The following is a 20,326-nucleotide window of genomic DNA, read 5'->3' on the forward strand; positions in this document are numbered from 1 at the left end:
CTGGACTCTGCTGCACCTTTTTTTATGAAATGAGGTGAGCTTTGATTTTTCTGTCTCAGGTTGTTTCCTGCCACATCTGGATGGAGAGTGCCACGACTTCTCCGTGGCTCTGTGAGGACGGCGACCTCGGTTTGTTCCCGCGACGCCCACCTCTGTCAGCTGACCGGCCTCCAGCACTGGGAGGCGCTCTCTGCGTTCACACTACCGACTCTGGAGTCCTGCACAACAGAGGACCCATCAGTTATTAACTAATGTGTGTTTTTATTCTCCTGGCTTGGCGCTTAGCTGTTATCATCACTTCATTGTTTTCATTTTCAGCCGCTCTTGATTTTTGTAAAGCCGCCGTCGCCATTTTTACACCATTTCTGATCCATGATATCCGTGTTTAACACCAGGAAACTGGCCCAGAGACCTCAGTAACACCATTTATCTCATTTTCTCTTCTAATTTATTGCCAAGCGGTGTCCGGTTTGCCTTTGAGTGGGGAGCGGGTGTTTCTGACGGCCCACGCTGTACATACACACTTTTATAAAGCAGATAACGGCAGACCGATAGTTGTTTGTGGATATTCCCCCTGAACACTGAATGTGCATAACTTCTCTGCTTCGTATGATCTTCGTTCTTACTCTGGATGCTGATTTGTAACTCTTGAACTTGCCATGTAATTTGTAGCTACCTTGGTGACACATTTTCTGTGGCTGTGCATATTGATTGTACTTGATGCATAGTGCATAGCGCCTCGTTACTGTTACTGTATTAAAAGGCAGTAAAACGCACGTGTGGACTCGAGTTCAGGTCATCTTCACAGTGTCTGAGTGGGTGCTGAATGTGGATGTTTCATCTGAAGCACTGAAACAAGTTAAAGGTGTCGGTGAACCGGCTCAGAAAAGCTAACGGGCCCGTTAGCTCCGATTTAGCAGCTCGTAATGTTTCTATTCAGTCTGAGCCTCAGACTGAGGTGAGATAGCGCTAACTTATGCTCAGGACTTTTCTTCCTTAAATATGAATCCATTTGTCTGCTGCATCCCCCGTGTTTGCCTTTAATAGAAAGTACTTTTTTTTTTTTTTTAATATATAAGTATTTGTTAGTCCTCCATATTAAAACAGTCAGAGTAGTTCCTGTAATACTGGGCTCTGTGTAAGGAAAGGCTTCAAAACAAAGTCCATATAAAAACGAATGAATCAGGGTTAAATTTATATCAAATCAATATTTAAAAAGTATAAATCAGATGATAAGTATTTTATTTTATGGGGTTTATTTTGCCTGTAAACTTCTATATTTTGTATTTGTTAATTCAGGTTAAAATACATTTTTGCCACATTTTATAAAATACTACTTCAATTAATTTAAATATACTTTGACGTATTTGAGTTATTTATGTTAAACTGTGGCAGTTTGAGTCCTCCATATAACCCAATGATGACCGATTATCAAGAGTGTTATATAATAATCCAAATACTGGCTGCGTATAAACGGTCAGATCGATACATTGTTTCAGTGCGTAGTTAAATAATTTTTTGTCATGGAAAAATACATTAAAAATACTACTACTCCAATAATTGGGAAAAAGATCATTTTATAAAATGTATATATAAATATAGAATTTGTATTGATGTCTTTTGTTTTACAGACAGCAGATGGTGACTCTGAGTTCTTTAGAGACGCACATTTACATCGTAGGACTCCAACAAAGTTTTAAAATGAAATATTCTGAAATATCTTCTGTTGTGTTATCTAATTATTATGGAAAGTAAAAACAGTGATGTAGTGCTCATTAAAATGTGTTCAGAATTTGCAAACATGATGATGATTCACCTCTCCCCTACATTAGCTGGATGAAAGTATCGGCATTGTTATCGGGGATAGCGGCCGTGTGTTTACGTGGGGTCCTACCGATACCAGAATTTGCACCAATAATGGTCGCCAACAATCAGCCCTGTTGATCCATTTTAAACGCCTCCAGAATCCGCTGAACCTGCCTGCTGTGTTCACACCTGTGCAGAACAGGGCTGGATGCTGATTGGCTGTTACCATGTGGCGCACCTGTGTCAGGAAGCACCTGCATTTATCCTCGTTTATTCTGGGTTTTCTTTTCCTTTAATTTGTCACCCAGTGTTTACAGCAGAGTGGGGAAAAAAAAAATCATCCACCCTCCCCATCCGGCTTCACCTGCTCCTCCTACAGGCTAGCCGGGCTAAGCTGTCGCTGTAGTCCGGAGCCGAAGCCCTGCTGGGTCGAAGCCCCGCTCGGAACCTGCCGTTGGATGAACCTCCACCCGGAAAAGAGGAGAAACCGCCTATATGGACGCTTCTTCTCCGCCTGTGACGGCGTCGCGGCCAGCTAGTGAGCAGCCCGCAGCTAGCTGCAGCTAGCGGCTCCGCTGGCTAACCATCCCGGCTAGCTCGAGGATTTAACTCGGCTTTTCTCGCCTTCTTTAAGCCCGTTTCCGTGTCATGCTATCGGCTGCTTAACCGAGTCAGGTTTGTAGGCTCATTTTTGGACCTCGCGGGGGAAAGCTCGCTTTCTTAGTCGATCTAGGTCAGCTCGTCCGGCCGGTGATGGTTATGTGGGTCATCGGGGGGGTTAACTGGTTAGCCAGAACAGCTGGTTAGCTGGGACGCGTTTTTGTTTTATTGGTTTTAGAAGAAAAATAAGAGTGAATATCGATGCGTGTGCTTGAGTGGGTGCTGTGGTCTCTGTGCAGCCGAGCTGGGTGATGGAGCAGCGGGTGGATTATTTTATATTTCTGTTTTTGGACGCTGACTCGTTAGTTAGCCGGGGGATGCTAGCTGCTCCACTAACCAGGTGAGCGCAGCCTGATACAAACAAAGGTGGCTCGGCTCGGCTGTGTCGGAGGTCCGTTCCGCCGCGGGCCTGGATTTAGCCTGGATTTAACTAGCACACTTCGGCCTGTGAACGTGTTTGTGTTTCAAGCCACAGCGCGTTGACGTGTGTCTGCCTCCTTCACAGGCTGGGCATGCTTAGCGGGGAGCTGCGGGTCCTCCGAGCCTAGCAGCAGCAGGCAGCGGCAGATAACGCGACCGTGTCCGGGTGGTGCTCCGGGAGGAGGATGGCATTTCACGGCGCAGGCCGGCAGACCGTGTGTGGAGACCTATTTCCGGGCTCTGAGCTGGGCCACAAGTATTTCTGCGTGAGCTCCTCCTGCGGAGCCCCCTCCACGGGCCTCAGCGCCACACCGTGCCTCACCGGACCCACCGCCCCGGCAGGGACCCCTCGTCACCCCACAGCCCTCGGAGGAAGCACCGGCGGCGGCGCGGCGGTGCCTCAGCCCTACAGCAACCCAGCCAGCGAGGTGCCGAGCCCCGCAGAGATGGAGCCAGACCGACCCATCGGTTATGGCGCATTTGGAGTTGTTTGGTAAGAAAACGCTGTGATCGTAATCATGCTTCACATCCCTGCTGTCAGAAAGCTCCCTCTGCTCCGACTTCCATCTTGTTTGTGCAGACTTGAAACTCAGCTCCATCTTTGTTTACATGCGCTCAAACTGTCACCACACAAGATGGCATCACCTCATCGCCATCTGGGTTCATCACCAGCCTCTGATCATTTCTGGTTAAGCTGGTTTGAGTGGTTTTAGACCTTTGATGCTCTGCACAGCTGCAGCCTGAGGCCTTGCCCCCCAGCTGTAACCTGGCCAAGCTGTCCTCAGGGTTGTGTGTTTTGGATAAAGCCTGAACCCGTGTGATTGGTTGTCAGTGGGCCGATAAGTCAACAGGTCGTGTAGAACATGTTAGAAAATGTGTGTTTGCTGTTATGTAAGCCGGGCTGGATTCACGACAGGTAAACGTCACGGTTGCTTCCCAGCTGGTATAGGAGCTGGAGTTTGGAGAGTAAAACTGTCTGTGAGAACTGCACATCATTACTGTAGACCAAACCACGGCCGCCTGAGGCTCCACCGCAAACTACAACAGCATCATCTTCACTGCTGCTGGGGGGGTGGGTCTGTGACAGGCTGCTAAATCAGGCTCAGTGAAACAAGATTTATTCAAAGGTCAAAGGAGCTGATGCTGCTCTTCGTCTTGTCTTCCACACTCTGTTCAGTTTACTTTAATAATCACATCGGAGGTTTAAAGACCTCATACAGGGATTCATTTTAATGTAACTGACCAATCAGAGCTCCCCCTCACTGAGTGTTTTTTATAAATGTCTGTTTTCCAGGTGAAGCCGTGTGCAGACGAGCAGCTTGTTTCCCTCGTCTTTAGATTAGCGCCGTCCACCAGAGACGCTGCAGCCCAAAGAGGGGCCAGCACATTTACTGTGAAGCTTTAATTCTGCTTCCTGTGTACGTTCATGAGTCGTGTTGGTTAAACAGTCATAGTAAAAATGTTTGGCCCTGATCTTCTGGTACCGTGGGCGTGCACGTCCCTGTATGTGGTTTGGCATCAGCATATGAGGAATACACGGCTCATTTGCAGTTGCATCCATATGAACGTGGCCTCTGCTTCACAGTGAGGCTGATGTAGGTGTGTGACGTGAGCCCCACACTTGGGTAACTGCACCTGTCCTCCAGCAGCACCGTCTCGTCTCTTAGATGCAGCGTTTTCAGCCCAAACTTAAAGGATTAACCCGCCATGGCCTGAGCACTAGAGTCGCTGCGCTGAACCTGTGACTCACTGTAACTTTATTCACTTTGAGCAGCAGTTAGCTGTTGTGTGTCTGCAGACCGAGCGACCCTAAACTGTGTCGTCAGACTGTCTTCTAGCTGTGACAGGAAGCGTGCGCCTCGTTTCCTCACAGGTCTGTGACCGATCCTCGGGACGGCCGGAAGGTGGCTTTGAAGAAGATGCCCAACGTCTTCCAGAACCTGGTCTCCTGCAAGAGGGTCTTCAGAGAGCTGCGGATGCTGTGCTTCTTCAAACACGACAATGTAACGACCTGCGGGCGCTTTTATTTTGAAGAGGCTCTTATTTGGATGTGGACGCTGAGCTGATGCCGTTTTTCTCTCTCCGTGCAGGTTCTGTCGGCTCTGGACATTCTGCAGCCTCCGCAGATCGACTGCTTCGAGGAGATGTATCCTTCAGTCCTTCTGTCCCAGTTTCTCCTCATTAGTTCTCCCTCACGTCCTCCTTTAACTCGCTTAATTTAGCCGCCGGTGTCCGGTCTAAATCCAGCTCCTCGCAGATGTGAAGCACGAGGCTGCTGATGAATATTTAATGTGCATCATTTCTAAAAAATGTTACATCGGCACTTTTCACTGAGCGGCCCCGGCGCTCCCCCGCCTCGGAGGCCGGTGCTGGGCGATGCGTCGTGCTCGTGTAGGCGGAGGTCGGTCCGTGTGTGAGCGTGTGCATTTTATTTTTTTTCCTTGACTGCTCACCGCCCCGCAGCTACGTGATAACAGAGCTGATGCAGAGCGACCTCCACAAAGTGATCGTGTCTCCTCAGCCGCTCACCACGGACCACATCAAGGTCTTCCTCTACCAGATCCTCCGAGGTGAGCCGGCTCTTTCGCGTCCCGCCGCCACACGGGCCGAGCGACATGATCGCGTTCAGTACGAGATTTAAATACACCGCCGGCTTCAAACGCACACGTCCATCTTTCTCCTGAAGAGGCAAAGCTGCCGATCATCATCCGCCTCCGAATGTCTCGGCCTATATTTAAACAGTCGTTCAGTCTCGCTGCCTCGCTTTGTTTACTTTCCTGTGACGGTCTCATAAGCTGCAGCGAGCAGCGTGTCCTACTGCAGGCTCCATCTTTCCCTTTAAATCTCAGATTAGTAATGAAATTTTAAACTTCACTGGAGGAAGTGAGTTTCCTGCTGTAGTTCTGGGAGTTAGTTGTCTTCGTCACCTCGCCGGGCGGGTCGGTGACGTGTGATGTCTCGAGATGGAAGCAGAATAGCAGAAACGGAGGAGAGTGAAAGAAGTCGTCACAGTGATGCTGGTGGTTTAGACCAGCGGTCCACGGACCACGGACCAGTCCCGGGCCGCGAGAGTTGAGGCTCGTTTCTATCGTTCACTCGGTTTCTCCGGGTCTTTCCTGCGTTATCAATAAATCTTCTTTTGGTGCCGGTTTGATTTTGTTGTATTTATCTGCGACACCTTAAAGGCCGGCCTGTGAAAATGTTGTTGGGCATAAACCGGACGGCGGGGACCGCTGATTTAAACATTGTCGTCGCTCACCAGGAGGACGACTTTAACTCTTTCCTCCATGAAGGTGACGACCTCGGCGCATATCGATACAGACGTTGCAGAATCGAGGTTCAGCAGGTGAAGGCTTAAAACTCTGACCTCCTCTCTGTTTCCTGTCCAGGTTTGAAGTACCTGCACTCCGCTGGGATCCTGCACAGAGACATCAAACCCGGAAACCTGCTGGTCAACAGCAACTGCCTGCTCAAGGTAACGCCGCACTCGCCTGTATCAGAGGCCGCGAGGCCTGGTTACCGGGGTTATGAAGGCGGTTCGCTTGTTACCAAGTACATTGCCATGGTAACTTGTGCTGCTCTGCGTTACGGTCGAGATGCAAAATCGACACCTGCAAAACCACCGCGGTCAGTGCTGGCGGCTAAAACGTTGGAACGGTTTTCTGATGATCCAGGGGGTGGAGCCTATCACAGCTGTTTAAGCGGGGGGCGGGGGGGTCACAGATCCCCAGTCTGTGGCAGGCGTGGTGCAGAGAGACGCACGGCTCCCGTTCATGAAATCACCAGTTAAAGCTGAAACTGGAGTGGAAAAGGGGCGGGGTTTAGCGACTGGACGAGGGCGTCTGTTTGAGCTTTTTAAGGGCAAAAACGAGGCGCGCTTTATTTAAAACACGATCGTTGTGGCAATAATTAACACATACAACAGATACTTTTCCGACCTGTACCAGGCTCAGAGACGGCGATGCTCTCACAGCGGCGTTTGTAGCTACACCAAGCAGGAGGAGCCGATGAGTCTGAGGAAACCACTCGTTGGGAAGTTACTCAGATTTTCGTGGTGTTGAAACGTCTTTGCTGCGTTTGGGCCTGACGCTGCGCTGTGGGAGGGACAAAAGTTGCCGCCTTTCCAAAACACGAGGAAACCAATCAGCTGCTTGCTCGAGTGACTCGGATAGAGCTGTTGACGTTTTTTCCATTTTGCTCAGATTTGTGACTTCGGCCTGGCGCGTGTGGAGGAGCCCGACCCGTCACGTCACATGACGCAGGAGGTGGTGACTCAGTACTACAGGGCGCCGGAGGTGCTGATGGGCTGCCGGCACTACAGCTCGGCCATCGACGTGTGGTCGGTGGGCTGCATCTTCGCCGAGCTGCTGGGGCGACGCATCCTCTTCCAGGCTCAGAGTCCCATTCAGCAGGTGAGACGCCGGGCGCCATGGCAACCGGCAACACATTCATTTAAAAACAAAAAAACCTGCAGAGCTGCTGATAACAGGTTCAGTCAGGTGACAGGGTTAGCTCCTCCTCCTGTTAGTTCAGAGGTGTGGCTAAGATGATGTTCAGGTATGTATGCGTAACTTTGACCTTTGAACTTTTGATGTACATCCACCTCTCAGCTTTGATTTCAGTTTATATGAACATGTTAAAATGTTTCACCTGTGGACTCGGCTCAGGTAGAATCCGTGTTTGAGTCGTGCCGCGGAAAGTGGGATTAAAGATGGCGGCACGGCTGTTCCAGCTCTGAGGATCCACAAATCCAAACCTTTGTCTGGTCTTCTGTGATGTGAAGCGGTCTGTCTCTGTGTCGCAGCTGGACCTGATCACCGACCTGCTGGGAACGCCGCCTCTGTCGGCCCTGGCAGCGGCCTGCGAGGGCGCCCGGGCCCACATCCTGAGGGGGCCGCACAAACCGGTACGTGACTGCGTGGTGTGCTCGTGAGCTGAGCAGCAGCACGCCGCTCTCTGCTCTGGAAGAAGGCCGCGTTGCTTTCTTTTATTACACACGTGTGTTCACAGTAGCCGCCCACTCGGTCACCCCGCAGCTCCCGCTAACGTGTGGTGGTTGTGTAACGCTTTACAGACACGGTACACATCCAAAATGTCTGCCAGGTAATGAGGTGGGTTTACTGGGAAATGTGGGACAGAGTGATGATGGAAGATCAGATCTGACCTGAAGTTCTGCTGCGTTGCAGCTGCAGACTCTCATTCGCACAAACAATCACAATTCATGTTTTTGAAAAGTCTGAAACTTTTGTACCGCAGACGATCACAAACACTTGAACCAGGAAGTCTTAAAGTTTTAAAAACGTTGACTGTGACTCTGCTGCATTCATTCTTTGTGTTGATCGTCTCAGCGTCTCCGGTGCTGACTTGTTGTTCGTGCTGTTTCTGGTCCTCAGCCGTCGCTGTCGGTGCTCTACATGCTGTCTGACGGAGCGACCCACGAGGCCGTGCACCTCCTCTGCCGGATGCTGGTCTTTGATCCGGTGAGTTGATGCTGAGCTGATGTCCGGCTCCTCCGGCGCTCTGTCGTCTTCTGACCTTCAGCTCGTTCTGTTTAATGTTTGCTGTTGTGACCCAAACATGGACACCTCGGTCTGAATTAACGCTGCAGCTGTTTTACTCCAACGAACAGCTTTAAGTCGCATCGCCTGTAACGGCGAGGTCTGCTCGGCTTTCGTTCCCGCTCGGTGCCCTCGCCGCTTCTTTCAGGGTGTAAGTTTGGTGAGCGGCACACGCCATTGGCTACGAGTCTCTAGATGTTAGAAGAAGGAAGAGGAGTCGGCGACCCTGGCAGGAAGCTCGGAAGAGAGCGAGCATGACGGCGGTAAATCTCTGGGTTTTTAGTCGTTGGCGAGTGATTTGGTGAGCGGGTCTTGTGGACTTGTAAGTAACACCAGCTGATTGATGGGTCTTCAGGGTTTTTCCTCGTCACAGTTTGGGGTTCAGGAGAGCCACGTACTGTTGCTGTTACCAGATATCATATTTACTGCTGAGGAAATGAAACCCTGGACAGTTATCGCTGAGCTGTAACAGCTGAGGCGACTCGGTGACGTCAGCACAGAAAAGGTTTCTGTCCCACTGATAAGTATCCATTGTGATGTAACTCACTACTGCAGCCAGAAGGTGGAACTCTGGGCGGTGCAGCCCAGATGTTTCCACAGCTGTGCTTTTGTCACAGCTGTTGTCTCTCTCAACACCGTGGATTTAAAAACCAAACAGATGCTTGAAGTGCAGATTTTCACCTTTCATTCGAGGAACTGGACTGATTTTTGTTTTGTTAGCGTTTCGTCTCAGAGTGGATTTAATGCAGCTCGTCTGACATTTTAAATCTTCTGCTCACACCGAGACCTTAACTCTGTGCCCGGGTTGCGCCTTGTATCTGTGGATATTTGTGCTGTATGAAAAGCAGCACGTGCACGGCCTTTCCGTGAAAGTGGTGACACGATCGAGCACAGCTGTTGATCCACTGCCAAACTCAGGTGTCACTCGTTAGCTGAGCGCTGGTTTTAGTCCAGCAGGACAGATGTTCACGTGACACCCGGCTGAATGTGTGTGACTGGTAGTTTCCTTGAGGGTGTTGCACAGGGCTCAGTACTTGGGCTCTACCCCTGTCCCTAGCTCTGCTGTCTTTGACAGGTTCGAGCCAGTTTCCTTGCTCTGCCTGCAGGAGTTGGTTGCTCACATGAAGCCCTCAGGTTCCCCTTATGATGCTCTCCCTCCTCGATTTTTCAAAGAGGTTTTTCTCACTATAGCATCAGCTGTACAATCCATTGTAAATAGTAGTTTGTCCTCTGGTGTTGTACCTGTCAATCTCAAACATGCGGTGATTCAGCCTCTACTCAAGAAACCTGCTCTTGATCCTGATATTATTGCGAATTACAGACCTATTTCCAAACTGCCTTTTATCTCAAAGATTCTTGAAAAGGTAGTTTACAAGCAATTAATGTCCTTCCTAGAAGAACACGGTATTTTAGAAGTTTTCCAATCTGGTTTTAAAGCTTTACATAGTACTGAATCTGCCCTTTTAAGAGTTTTTAATGATGTGTTTTTGGCAAATGACTCAGGTGACTGTGTTATTATCGTGCTGTTAGATTTAACTGCTGCTTTTGATGCAGTGGATCATAATATTTTAATCTCCCGTTTAGAGCAGTTGGTGGGTATGCGGAGTGCCGCACTGCAGTGGCTCAGATCCTATTTGGCAGAGTGAACTTTCTCTGTGAAACTCGGGGAGTTTGTATCCTCTGCTGCTTCTCTTCAATGTGGGGTCCCACAGGGTTCAGTTTTAGGCCCGCTTCTTTTCTCTCTAGATCTCCGACCCCTTCGGTCTATTTTCAGGAAACATGGGATTTCTTTCCACTGCTACGCCGATGACTCCCAGATTTATTTCCCACTTAAAAAGATAAATGGCTTCTCAGTAGACCCGCTGCTCAGATGCCTTGATGAAATAAGGACTTGGATGGCTTTGAACCTTTTACATTTTAATGAACAGAAAACAGAAGTGATGGTTTTTGGTGGCGCTTCTGAGGCCACTATTATAGATCTTGGTTCACTGGCACAGTATGTTAAACCAGTCATCACTAATCTGGGAGTTAAAATAGAGGCAAATCTTAAACTTGAAAGCCAGGTCAGAGCTGTTGTAAGATCTAGCTTTTTTTCATTTGAGGGAATTAGGCTTTATTTTGGCTATCTTATCGAAACAGCATTTTGAGACAGTAATCCATGCCTTTGTTACTTCTAGGCTGGATTATTGTAACGCACTTTATTTTGGGGTTAGTGATGCGTCCATTAGGCGCCTGCAGGTTGTGCAAAATGCTGCAGCACGTCTCTTAACTGGAACAAAAAAGTTTGAGCACATTACCCCAATTTTAATTTCACTCCACTGGCTACCTGTACATTTCAGGATTGTTTTTAAAATTCTCTTATTTGCTTTTAAATCTCTTAATGGCCTGGCCCCCCCCCCTTACCTCTCGGAGCTACTACAACCATATACACCTGCCCGTTCCCTTAGGTCCGCCAATCAGCAGCTCCTTAAGGTACCGAAAACTAAGTATAAATTTAAAGGTGATCGTGCTTTTGCTGTAGCTGCTCCAAAGTTGTGGAATGATCTACCCTTGCATGTTAGGCAGGCCTCTTCTCTCTCTGAATTTAAAAGTCTTCTTAAAACATATTTATTCGCTGAAGCCTTTGGCATTGATTAGAGGGGTTGACTTAATTTGTTTTGACATGTTTTAATTTATTTTAGTTTTTTTTTTAGTTATTTATTTTATCTTATCTCATTTTAATTTTCTTTACTTATGCTTTTAGCATGTACAGCACTTTGTGAACTCTGGTTTTATGTTAAAGTGCTTTATAAATAAAGGTGGTATGGTGGTATGGTCTCACCTGAATCCGTCAGCTGGAGAATTATTCACTGTTCCTCTGCTCTTCTCTTCAGGCCAAGAGGATTTCGGGCAGCGACGCCCTCTCCCACCCTTACCTGGATGAAGGGCGTCTGCGTTACCACACCTGCATGTGTCAGTGCTGCTACTCCGTCCCCAGCGGGCGAGTTTACACCCGGGACTTTGAGCCGGTCGCTGAGCGTCCGTTCAGCCACAGCTACGAGAACAGCCTGCTGTCAGTGTGGCAGGGGAAAGGTACGCCGGCGGCACCGTGATGCTTTCCTTTGGCGGCAGTCTGAGCATGAAAGCGCGACTCGCTCTGGGTCACGAATAGATTAGGGCGATATGGGCAAAAATATTCATCACGATATATATTTGAAAATTTGTGAAAACGATATAACTGACGATATAATTGGCTAACAACATTTAACAGTGCAAATACAAATTCCTTGATGAAAGTTAACCAAAGGCATCTCCAGTAGAAATGTGCTGACATATCCTGAGTTAACCATGTATAATATCCACTGAAGTTAAAAAGAGGAGCTTTGCAACATTAAACTGCAGTGTGCCAAATGAAAAAGTCAAATACGGACTTTTCCGACCACAAGCTGCACGGGATTATAATGCACATTAAGCAAAACAAAGCAGTCAGATAAATCAAACTTTATTCAGCTCATTCTTCTTGCTTCCTCCACTTGTGTACCATTGATTCATTAATGCTGAATTCTATCACAGCAGCTCTGTTCCTGTGTTGTTGCAGTCTATTAATGACTAACCTCGTGTTGTGGATGGATTATCTCAGTTCTCCTGACTGAAGTTTGGTCCGTTTACAGCATCCTGCCATGCGATTGCATTTGTCTCTAACCATCAGGAACCTTCACGTTAACTTTAATCGGGTGGAAGAAAGTTAGCATTCATCCTGCAGCTTCACTGTTTATGCTATGCTAACATAGCTGTGTAGCTAGCGATCACGTAGCACATCGTTATATAGCAGCTAGTCCAACTTCAGTAACCCTACAAACGTCACTGCTGTTTAGTTTTCTGCTTTCATTCATGTTGGAAGTGATAGCAGAGCTGTACGTTTGAATGCTTCAGAAATCTCTGTCAGAACATGCTATAAAAGTAAAGTGTGCGTGTTTAAGTAATTAGCGAGCTAACTTCCGCTAACTTCCTGCTAACGTCTAACTCCGTTAAATGTAATGAATTCTGTTTTCATGGATGCCTGGATGTTAAACTTCATCGTTACACCTGGTAAAGCAGCAACGCTGATCATTTTATTAAAGATGAAAGAATTTAGACAGTTTAACTCTCAGTGATGCTGCAGTGGCCGTTTGACTTTAGGACCTGAAGTAAACTGAGTTTAGGACCCAGATTACTCCCAGATTTACGAGCACCGTAGTCTGACAAATACGGCAATAACGACGGCCGCTTGCATGTTCTACAAAACAATTTGTGTATCTGACGGACAAACACCACGCAGTGCGCAAACAAAGGCACTGCGCATGAGCGTTTTACCCATATTCTATCGCGATATTTCATTTTCTTATCGTTGCCCAACGTTGTAGCGTTGTACTGTGAACGGTATAATATGGCCGAGCCGTAGCCACGTAATGTTTGTTACAGGTTTTTACTTTAATTTTCCCAGCAGTAGGTGATTGATGTCGCACAGTCAAACAAGTCTTTGACAAACATCCTCTTTACCTTTCATAATAAAAGCCCTACAAACAAACACTAACTCTGAGAGAGAGCAGTAGCCTTCACTGTGAAAGTGGAGTGTGGAGGTCTAAACCTGGTGAAATCATCATCGAGATGATTTGAAACTCTTGAAATTATTTGTTTTTCTATAATACCGTATTTAATTTAGATATTTTATTATTCTTTGTGGTGTGTGTGGTATACTGTGGGGTTTTTGTTTTGTTTTTTTTATATATAACGATTTTTGCAGTTTGTCCTCCATAACTGGAGGTTACAGCTGTAAGCTTCCTTTGTGATGTTTGCGACTGATTGCGGCTGATGATCCCATTTCTGTCCTCAGAGTTGATCCATCGCTTCATCACGGAGCACCAGCAGGGCAAACGGGTGCCGCTGTGCATCAATCCTCAGAGTGCTGCCTTCAAGACTTTCATCAGGTGAGGAGGATGAGGAGGGCAGGACTTCAGGGTGGGTTGAGGAAAACAAGGCGACGTTAAAATCAATGCGTTTGTGCTGAAACTGATAACATAGACTCGGTGCAAAACTACAAGATAAGCCTGATCCGGCTCTGTTTGTGGTCTCTTCCTGTTTAGGAGTTCTTTATTCCTACTGTCACCGAGTGCAGCTCATACAGGCGTTTTCTTCATTCAACTTTTAAGTCTTAAACACTTTTTCAGTTCTAGGGTCAAATGGTGGAGAGTCCCAGATCCCATTGACCCTCTTGGGGGGGGGCACTCCCACAGGGCTTTAACCTGCCACCCTCCACCATTTGACCTTAGAACTGAAGAAGCTTCTCGGATGAGAGGTGAAACGTCTTCAAGCAACTTAAAGAAGTCCAGACGCTTTTCTTTCCAAGCTCCTCAGACTTCTTCCTTAATCCCTGTATACACCTCTGCATCTAATTATTAATCTCTCCTCCACATCTGAGCCTGATTCTACTGGAGCTCTCTTCCTGTTAAAAGGGAGTGTTTTTTGTTTTGTTTTTTTTTTTGTTTTTTTTTTTTTTGTTGTTGTTGTTGTTCCCACTGTTGCCAAGTGTTTGCTCGTAGGGGCCGTCTGATTGTTGGGGTTACAATATAAACCGCCTTGAGGAGGCTGCTGTTGTGGTTTGGTGCTGTATACATTACATTGAATAAGGTGACCTCAGTATTGTCTCTAACAGAAAAATGAGCGTCTGTCTCTTTGAGGACTATGACGTCGCCCTGGCCTGGTGAACACTCACCGTCTTTGTTTCCACAGGTCCACTGCGTGGCACTCCTCTAAGGTGTCCAGGAAGGAGGAGAGATGAACGGCGCTCCTCTGCATCTCGAGGAGCGACGGCAGTTTGAGAGGGGATTTCATTGGCTGTGGCATCTGAAAGCACTGAAGAGTTTGGGTCATCTTTTCTTCTTCTTCCTTCTTCCTTTTTGTTTTTTTCCCTTCACCTGGAGGAGACCGTCACACCCGCCCACACCAGGACCTCGTGAAAAACCTCAAATATTTCCTCCCCCGTGATTCGACCCAAACTTCTGACGCTCGGCGTTTTTCGGTGCTGAACTTTAAAAAAAAAAAGAAAAAAAAAAAAGCTGCTGACGTGAGACACAGGAAGTGGACTGGATTTGGATTTTCATGTGTTCGTAGAGACTTTAAAGATTTTAACTGTTTGGTAGATTCGATGCTTAGTTGATGTTTGAAGTCATTCCAGCCCTGTGCAATACGGATTCATTCGAAAAGGCGATAAACACGGTGGGGGGCGGGGCTGCCTACAATGTAATGGGTTGGTCGGTATGACATCGCCCGCCAAACATCGCCAAGGTCTTTGTTTCCTTTCTTTATAAATACCACATCACTCACTGTGTTTTCACCTCGCGGCGTCTTCATGGCGTCCGCGTGGTGATGATAATGCAATTTCACAGATGTAGCAGGTTTTAACCAACAGGTGTTTCTGCACACACGGTTACCTTTGCCCCCCCCAACCCCCCAGCGAGCTGTTCGGTTCTTGTGTTTGACCACCCTTCTCCCTCGTCCAGCAGGAGTTTAATCAGGAATTCATCGTCCTCAGTTTCATTTCTCCAGGCTGTGTGGTGGCAGACTCTTATTTTGAAAAGGACGACAGGAAATTGTGACTGCTTTGAGTCGTCTGATGCGGTGTTCTGATCAGAAAGAGATATCTGCAGATATGTGGCAGCTTCTCCCCTAATGCGGACTTTTCCCTCCCGTCTCAGCGTGTGTTCTGACACTTCCCCGCTCGCCTCCTCCGCCCTCGCTAACAGGAAGAGGAAGTGACGGTGACGTTTTCTTTTAATTTATTGAGTGTTTGACAGGGGTGTGTCTCCACCGTGGCAGGTTACCTCAATCCAAGGAAAAATAAAAGCCTCTATAAAAAGAATAAACTGGAGGGGAAATGAAACCACTTTCCCCATCATTCCTCCAGATTCAGTGACTTTTACCTCGTGCTCGCTCTGAGTCGGTGTGGACGGGACGCTGTGGGTGAAATGCTGCTGGGTTTTTTTTGTTTTTTTTGTTTGTTTTCCCGTGTCAGGCGGAGGCTCAGGTGTCCTCATAGATGAACTGCGTGAAACCACAAAAGGAGGCGGCGGTGTTACCCCGGTGTGCTAACGGGACGGCAGCGGTGCGTTTCCTCCACCACCCAGGAGCCTAAAGGTCCCAAGAACCCAGGAACCGTCCTTCAGCCCTGTAATCGGGTTCCCACGTCTAAATCTGAGAGAACTCAGTTCCTTTACTAAACTCTGGAAGCTCAGATTTGTTTTTCCTGAGTGTGATCTAAAGTGTTTGTCAGGATGAAAATGAGTCTTTCCAGCTTCCCTCTTTAGTTTTTTCTTTCTAACACTTGTTTTCAGCCGCAGGAAGTGCTGCGCTAAATGGCACTTGTGCATGGTGTAAAACGCGCTGCAGAAGTGCCTTAAACCTGCGTTCTTCCTAATGGCCAGCAGGGGGCGACTCCTAGCTGCAGGAAGGGTTAGTTGTAGAGAAGCGCGTCGCTCTGCGAACATTTTCCTGTTTGTGGTCTCAGCTTCTCGTCTGAATAAAACATGAAGGAGATTCGTAGTTTATGGTTGTCATGGTGATCTGAGGCTCAGCGGGATGTGCCGTTTTCAGTCAGATCGTTCCCGCCTAAAAGCACGAGTGAAAAACGGGACTTCACTAACCAAACGGCGTCTGCAGCAGCAACATCCATCTTTTAAATGCAGTGTGCTCGTCGTCTCCTTGTGGCCAAAATGAGAATTACAAAAACATCAGATGGAGGATTCGGAGCTGGGATCTTCAGGAAGTGGCTGAAGGGAGTTTCTGGGCTTTGTTTGGACTCCTGTGGAGGAAACGCAGATAAATGATCCCAGTTCCTCAAAAGGCTTTTGGTCCTGCGGTGGGAACAAGACCGAAAATGTGCACGAGGATTTTCAGAGTAAAAGCTCCCGATTTATCTTGTACCGCTCCATCCTGTGTCGGCCGCAGACAGGAAGCGGAGTCGTATGTTTGTAGCTTCAAACCCATTAAAAACGTTGAAGCGTCGACGATCAGCGGTGCCTGATGCTCACGGCTCTCCTGAAGTGTGATTGGTCGCAAGCCTGCAGGCCTTCAGTCTGAGGGGCCCGCTGGTGGTTTTGGTAACGCGCTAAACTGAAGGTTTCACCTTGAAAATAAGCAGACGCCGCTTTAGCCGCTGTTTCACACGCGAGAGGCGCCTGTTTAACACGGAAGCAGATTTTACTGTGTGTGTGAAATCAGCAGATTAATCATCCTGATGTTCTCAGTAGTTGATGAATAATTTCAGTTTCTCATTTTGTTGTAAAGAAAAAGGAAAAATCGCATCAGGAAGCAGCAGGTTGACGTCTGTGATCACACCTGTGGCTGAGCAGGCGTGTCATCCATCAGCCTGGTTCTGATTGGAGATTGGCAGCCCCTCCCCCACCTATTTAGTGCCGTGTGACTGCAAAGAAGCTTTTTAGGATCTCTGAGGGTCGACGAAGCAGCCCAAGTTTGTTTGTTTTTGGTCGTTTCACGAACTTTGCGATGTGAAGACTCGGCGGGAACCCACAGCTCGCGGTGCCTCGCTTCCTGGGTTCGGTGGGATCGGCGCCGGGCGTCCGCGCCGCTCCTGCGCCCTCCTGGTTTCTTTAAACTTTCTTGGAACCCCTGAAACCTCAGCTTGCGTCGCCGTGGAAACGCGGAGGGCGACTTGTATATCTGCATGTGTATATTTATTACCCCGCGGAGAGCGTTTGGGTCTGAATGCTGTGCAATGGTTGAGTTTGTCGAAGATGACGAAAACCTTTTGTGGTCGTTTTATTTAATTCATCTTTAGGAAGTGATTTTATTAGCAGGCTTTTATTTTGTTTTTGTTTGTTGTGATCGAATTAGATTTTTTGGGGTTTTTCTTTGTTTTTATGCGAGTCCGGAGACGAGAACGTTTACACAACAACAACAACAACAACGAGAACGTTTACACAACAACAACAACAACCCTGCACAGCTCTGTCTGACTTCAGTCACATGACCGGAACGCTGCTGCTGGTTGGTTTGTCCTGCAGAGGAATTCTGTGTGAAGACCTTTGACCTTAACCTCGAAGGCGTTTCCTTCCACCTCACGCCCAACTTTTCCTCAGCACAGGCTCGGCTGTGTGACGACATTGTTCATCATGAAGCTTCTTTCTTGGCCTCCTTATAAATTACGAGCACGGACAGATTGGTGGCACCGGAGCGTCGTCAGGAGGTCGTGTGATTGGTTCGTTTCTTTGTTAGCGTTGAGCGCCGCAGACGTCTGCAGGTTGTTACAGTAAACTCAATAACAACTGTGGAAAACGGCCGTTTAGGAGACTTAAAGAAAAGTCAAGGAAACAATTTTGTGTTCTTAAAAAACGAAGTTTATTTTTGGCGGTGTGATCGTGAGGCTCGTCAGGTAAACCTGTCACTCGTCCAGAGACTCACACTTTTGTTTGTATTGACCAATCAGGTCCGAGCAGCCTCGGGTTGCTTGCAGGTAAACAAAGCGACCATCATGTGATGTAAATATCATGCAGCACGTTTCCTGCTGCAGATTGGGTCACAAATCCTATTTCTGTGAGTTTCTGTTAAAGGTCGATGATGAATGGGTCGTTTCTCCAGCCTGCAGATGTTCAGCAGATGTTCGCAGCGACTAAAAGTGCAACTCTGACTTCAGAGAGACGCGCGGTCACTCGGCCGTTTTCCCTCCGGACTCGTCTCTTTCCTCGTTTCTGTCGTCGTGGTCGTAGCGGTCCTTCCAGCTTAGGCGACCCGTGTTTGGTCTTTCCCTCCCTGCACTGTTCTCAGATCAGCCGTCGGGTGAAGCGGAGCGAGGCGGCTGCTCTGCTGTAGAGATTAGACTCGTTTTTCTTCTATGAAAAGAAACTTGATGTGTTGATTATTCTAAATATGATGTTTTAAAAAGATGTTTTTGTCTTTGTTTTAGCAAAGTTTTTGGTTTTTTTGACTTGTGTTCCCAACAAATACTTGAATTTCTTAAAAAAATGTTTAGAGTTAAAGTAGTGAATGACAGATACACAAATAAATGGACACTGGATAAAACTCTGGCTCGTGTTTCCTCTGCAGCTCATTTCAGCTGCGCTGCATCCACCGCATGATCTCATGTCGGCTTTCCTCAGTCATGTGACTGCTCCAAAAAATTAAAGAAACACTTTACAGCAGGGGGGGGGACTCCAGGCCTGCAGGGTCAGCACACCTGAATCATATGATTAGTTCATTGCCAGGCCTCTGGAGAACTTGGAGACATGTTGAGGACACGTGTAAAACCTGCAGGACACCGTCCCTCGAGGCCTGGAGTTCCCTTCCCCTGTTGTAATGTTTTGAGCTGTGTGTGTGTGTGTGTGTGTGTGTGTGTGTGTGTGTGTATAAATTCACAAAGTAGTCACGACCTGCTTCCTTTAGGTGGCGCCACAGAGGATCATCCACAAACCTCCCCTGAGGTCTCTCTCCTCCCTCCTCTGCACACGCTCAGACTGTCCCAGCCTCCCTGACTGAGCTGTCCCTCTGATGGACTCATTTCTGGTCCTGTCCCTGCTGTCCAACATCTTCAGCTCGGCCTCCTCCGTCTCTGAACCACCCCAGCAGGTCTTTAAACCCTCCCTTCCCTCCTGCTGCTCTCCTCCACAGATCAGCTCTCACTCGTCTCCACCTCTCTGGTGGCTGGTATTTAAACTCCTCCACCTTCCTCGCCTCCCTCTGATTCACACTCATTTATTCTGACTCTCTCCTCCTTTCACCTGCTCGCATTAATCATTAATAATATAAGAATTCATCTGTTGAAGCCACAGAAGTCTGGCAGTAAAATAAATCGCCTCTCGTTTCTAGTTTCATGAACTTTACTCGGCGCCAGCTATAAACTCCTTAAACGTGCTCGGCCTGTTGTGCCCCAGTTATGGTTGAATAACTGAGGCTCGTATATCCATAATCATCACAAATCGACTAAAATAAGAAAAAGTTAAACATTGCCAGTCTCTTATCTGCTCCTTCAGACAAATATGGGATAAGTCAGGGAAACAGACTTTGAACTTTAACCTTTAGGCCGATACCACAGCCCTGAAAGCTCCGCCCTCTCTGCTTTACATCTACCTGCCCTGCACCGGTGTCGGAGTCATTCATGTCAAACTAAAGAGTTTGCATCAGAGTGTTAAAAATGACTAAATGCTTCATCATTCATTAAACGGTGATAACAGGAACGTGTTTGTATTTCCTGCTGGAGCTTCTACAGTCGCAGCAGACGGACGTCAGATTGGTTCAGATTTGGCTTCAGTTTGTGTGTCAGCAGTGTTTTAATACTGCAGCACTGATGGTTTTTAATGAAGTCAAATCACTCGTTCAGCTGCTGCTGTTTGATTGATCTGCATCTGGTGTTTAAGAACTTCTCACATGAACATCACAAAATGAAGACGTGCACACTTTCATTTATAATAACTGACTTTATCTCCCTGTGAGTACACAACATGTAATTCACATCGTTTTACTTCTAATGAAAAGAAAACTATTTCTTCATTATTATCTATAAAACAAAGTGATGTCCAAGCTTGTAGTTCAGTTTTGATTAATGATGATGAAAGCATCACATTCAGAAAATCTAACTTCTATGGAGAACTCAGTCTCAAAATAAGAGAAGCAAACATTCAAATCCAAATTTATTTTTACTACAAAATGTGCAAAATAACTTAGTAATACTTTAATTCCTTTAAACTTCCATCCAGAGCGAGAGGCGGGGGTCCGGTCTCCAGCTAACAACCGTTCACAGGCACCAGTTAACCTGACCCCACTAACTGCAGGTGACTGTGGGAGGAACCCACACACCCACGGTGGTGGGGGCAAACTCAGCCTTGACTTTTAATTTGAAATGTATTTTTATGTCC

The 20,326-nt window shown here is 47.4% G+C and overlaps 1 protein-coding gene across 3 annotated transcripts; it reads left to right on the forward strand.

The window, feature by feature from the left end:
- The first annotated feature begins 1,992 nt into the window (after nt 1-1,992).
- On the forward strand, nt 1,993-18,497 carry nlk1 (nemo-like kinase, type 1). 3 transcript variants are annotated; one of them, XM_086290279.1, is made up of 12 exons: nt 1,995-2,481; nt 2,972-3,379; nt 4,760-4,889; nt 4,977-5,032; nt 5,350-5,456; nt 6,276-6,361; nt 7,089-7,298; nt 7,691-7,792; nt 8,280-8,366; nt 11,318-11,516; nt 13,297-13,390; nt 14,193-18,497. In XM_086290279.1, exons 2-12 carry the CDS (start codon nt 3,072-3,074, stop codon nt 14,239-14,241), a joined length of 1,428 nt encoding a protein of 475 aa, XP_086146405.1. In that variant the 5' UTR covers nt 1,995-2,481; nt 2,972-3,071; the 3' UTR covers nt 14,242-18,497. The 3 variants fall into 3 exon arrangements, with proteins under 3 accessions (XP_086146407.1, XP_086146405.1, XP_086146406.1); XM_086290280.1 differs by lacking the exon at nt 1,995-2,481 and adding an exon at nt 2,531-2,806; XM_086290281.1 differs by lacking the exon at nt 8,280-8,366 and having other exon boundaries at nt 1,993-2,481.
- The last annotated feature ends 1,829 nt before the right edge of the window (nt 18,498-20,326 follow it).

This window comes from Aulonocara sp. 'chitande type north' Nkhata Bay, linkage group LG4 (genome assembly GCF_057382095.1).
Source record: "Aulonocara sp. 'chitande type north' Nkhata Bay isolate Kocher_YH1m ecotype deep benthic linkage group LG4, A_spYH_male_GT1.1, whole genome shotgun sequence".
Lineage (NCBI taxonomy): Eukaryota > Metazoa > Chordata > Actinopteri > Cichliformes > Cichlidae > Aulonocara > Aulonocara sp. 'chitande type north' Nkhata Bay.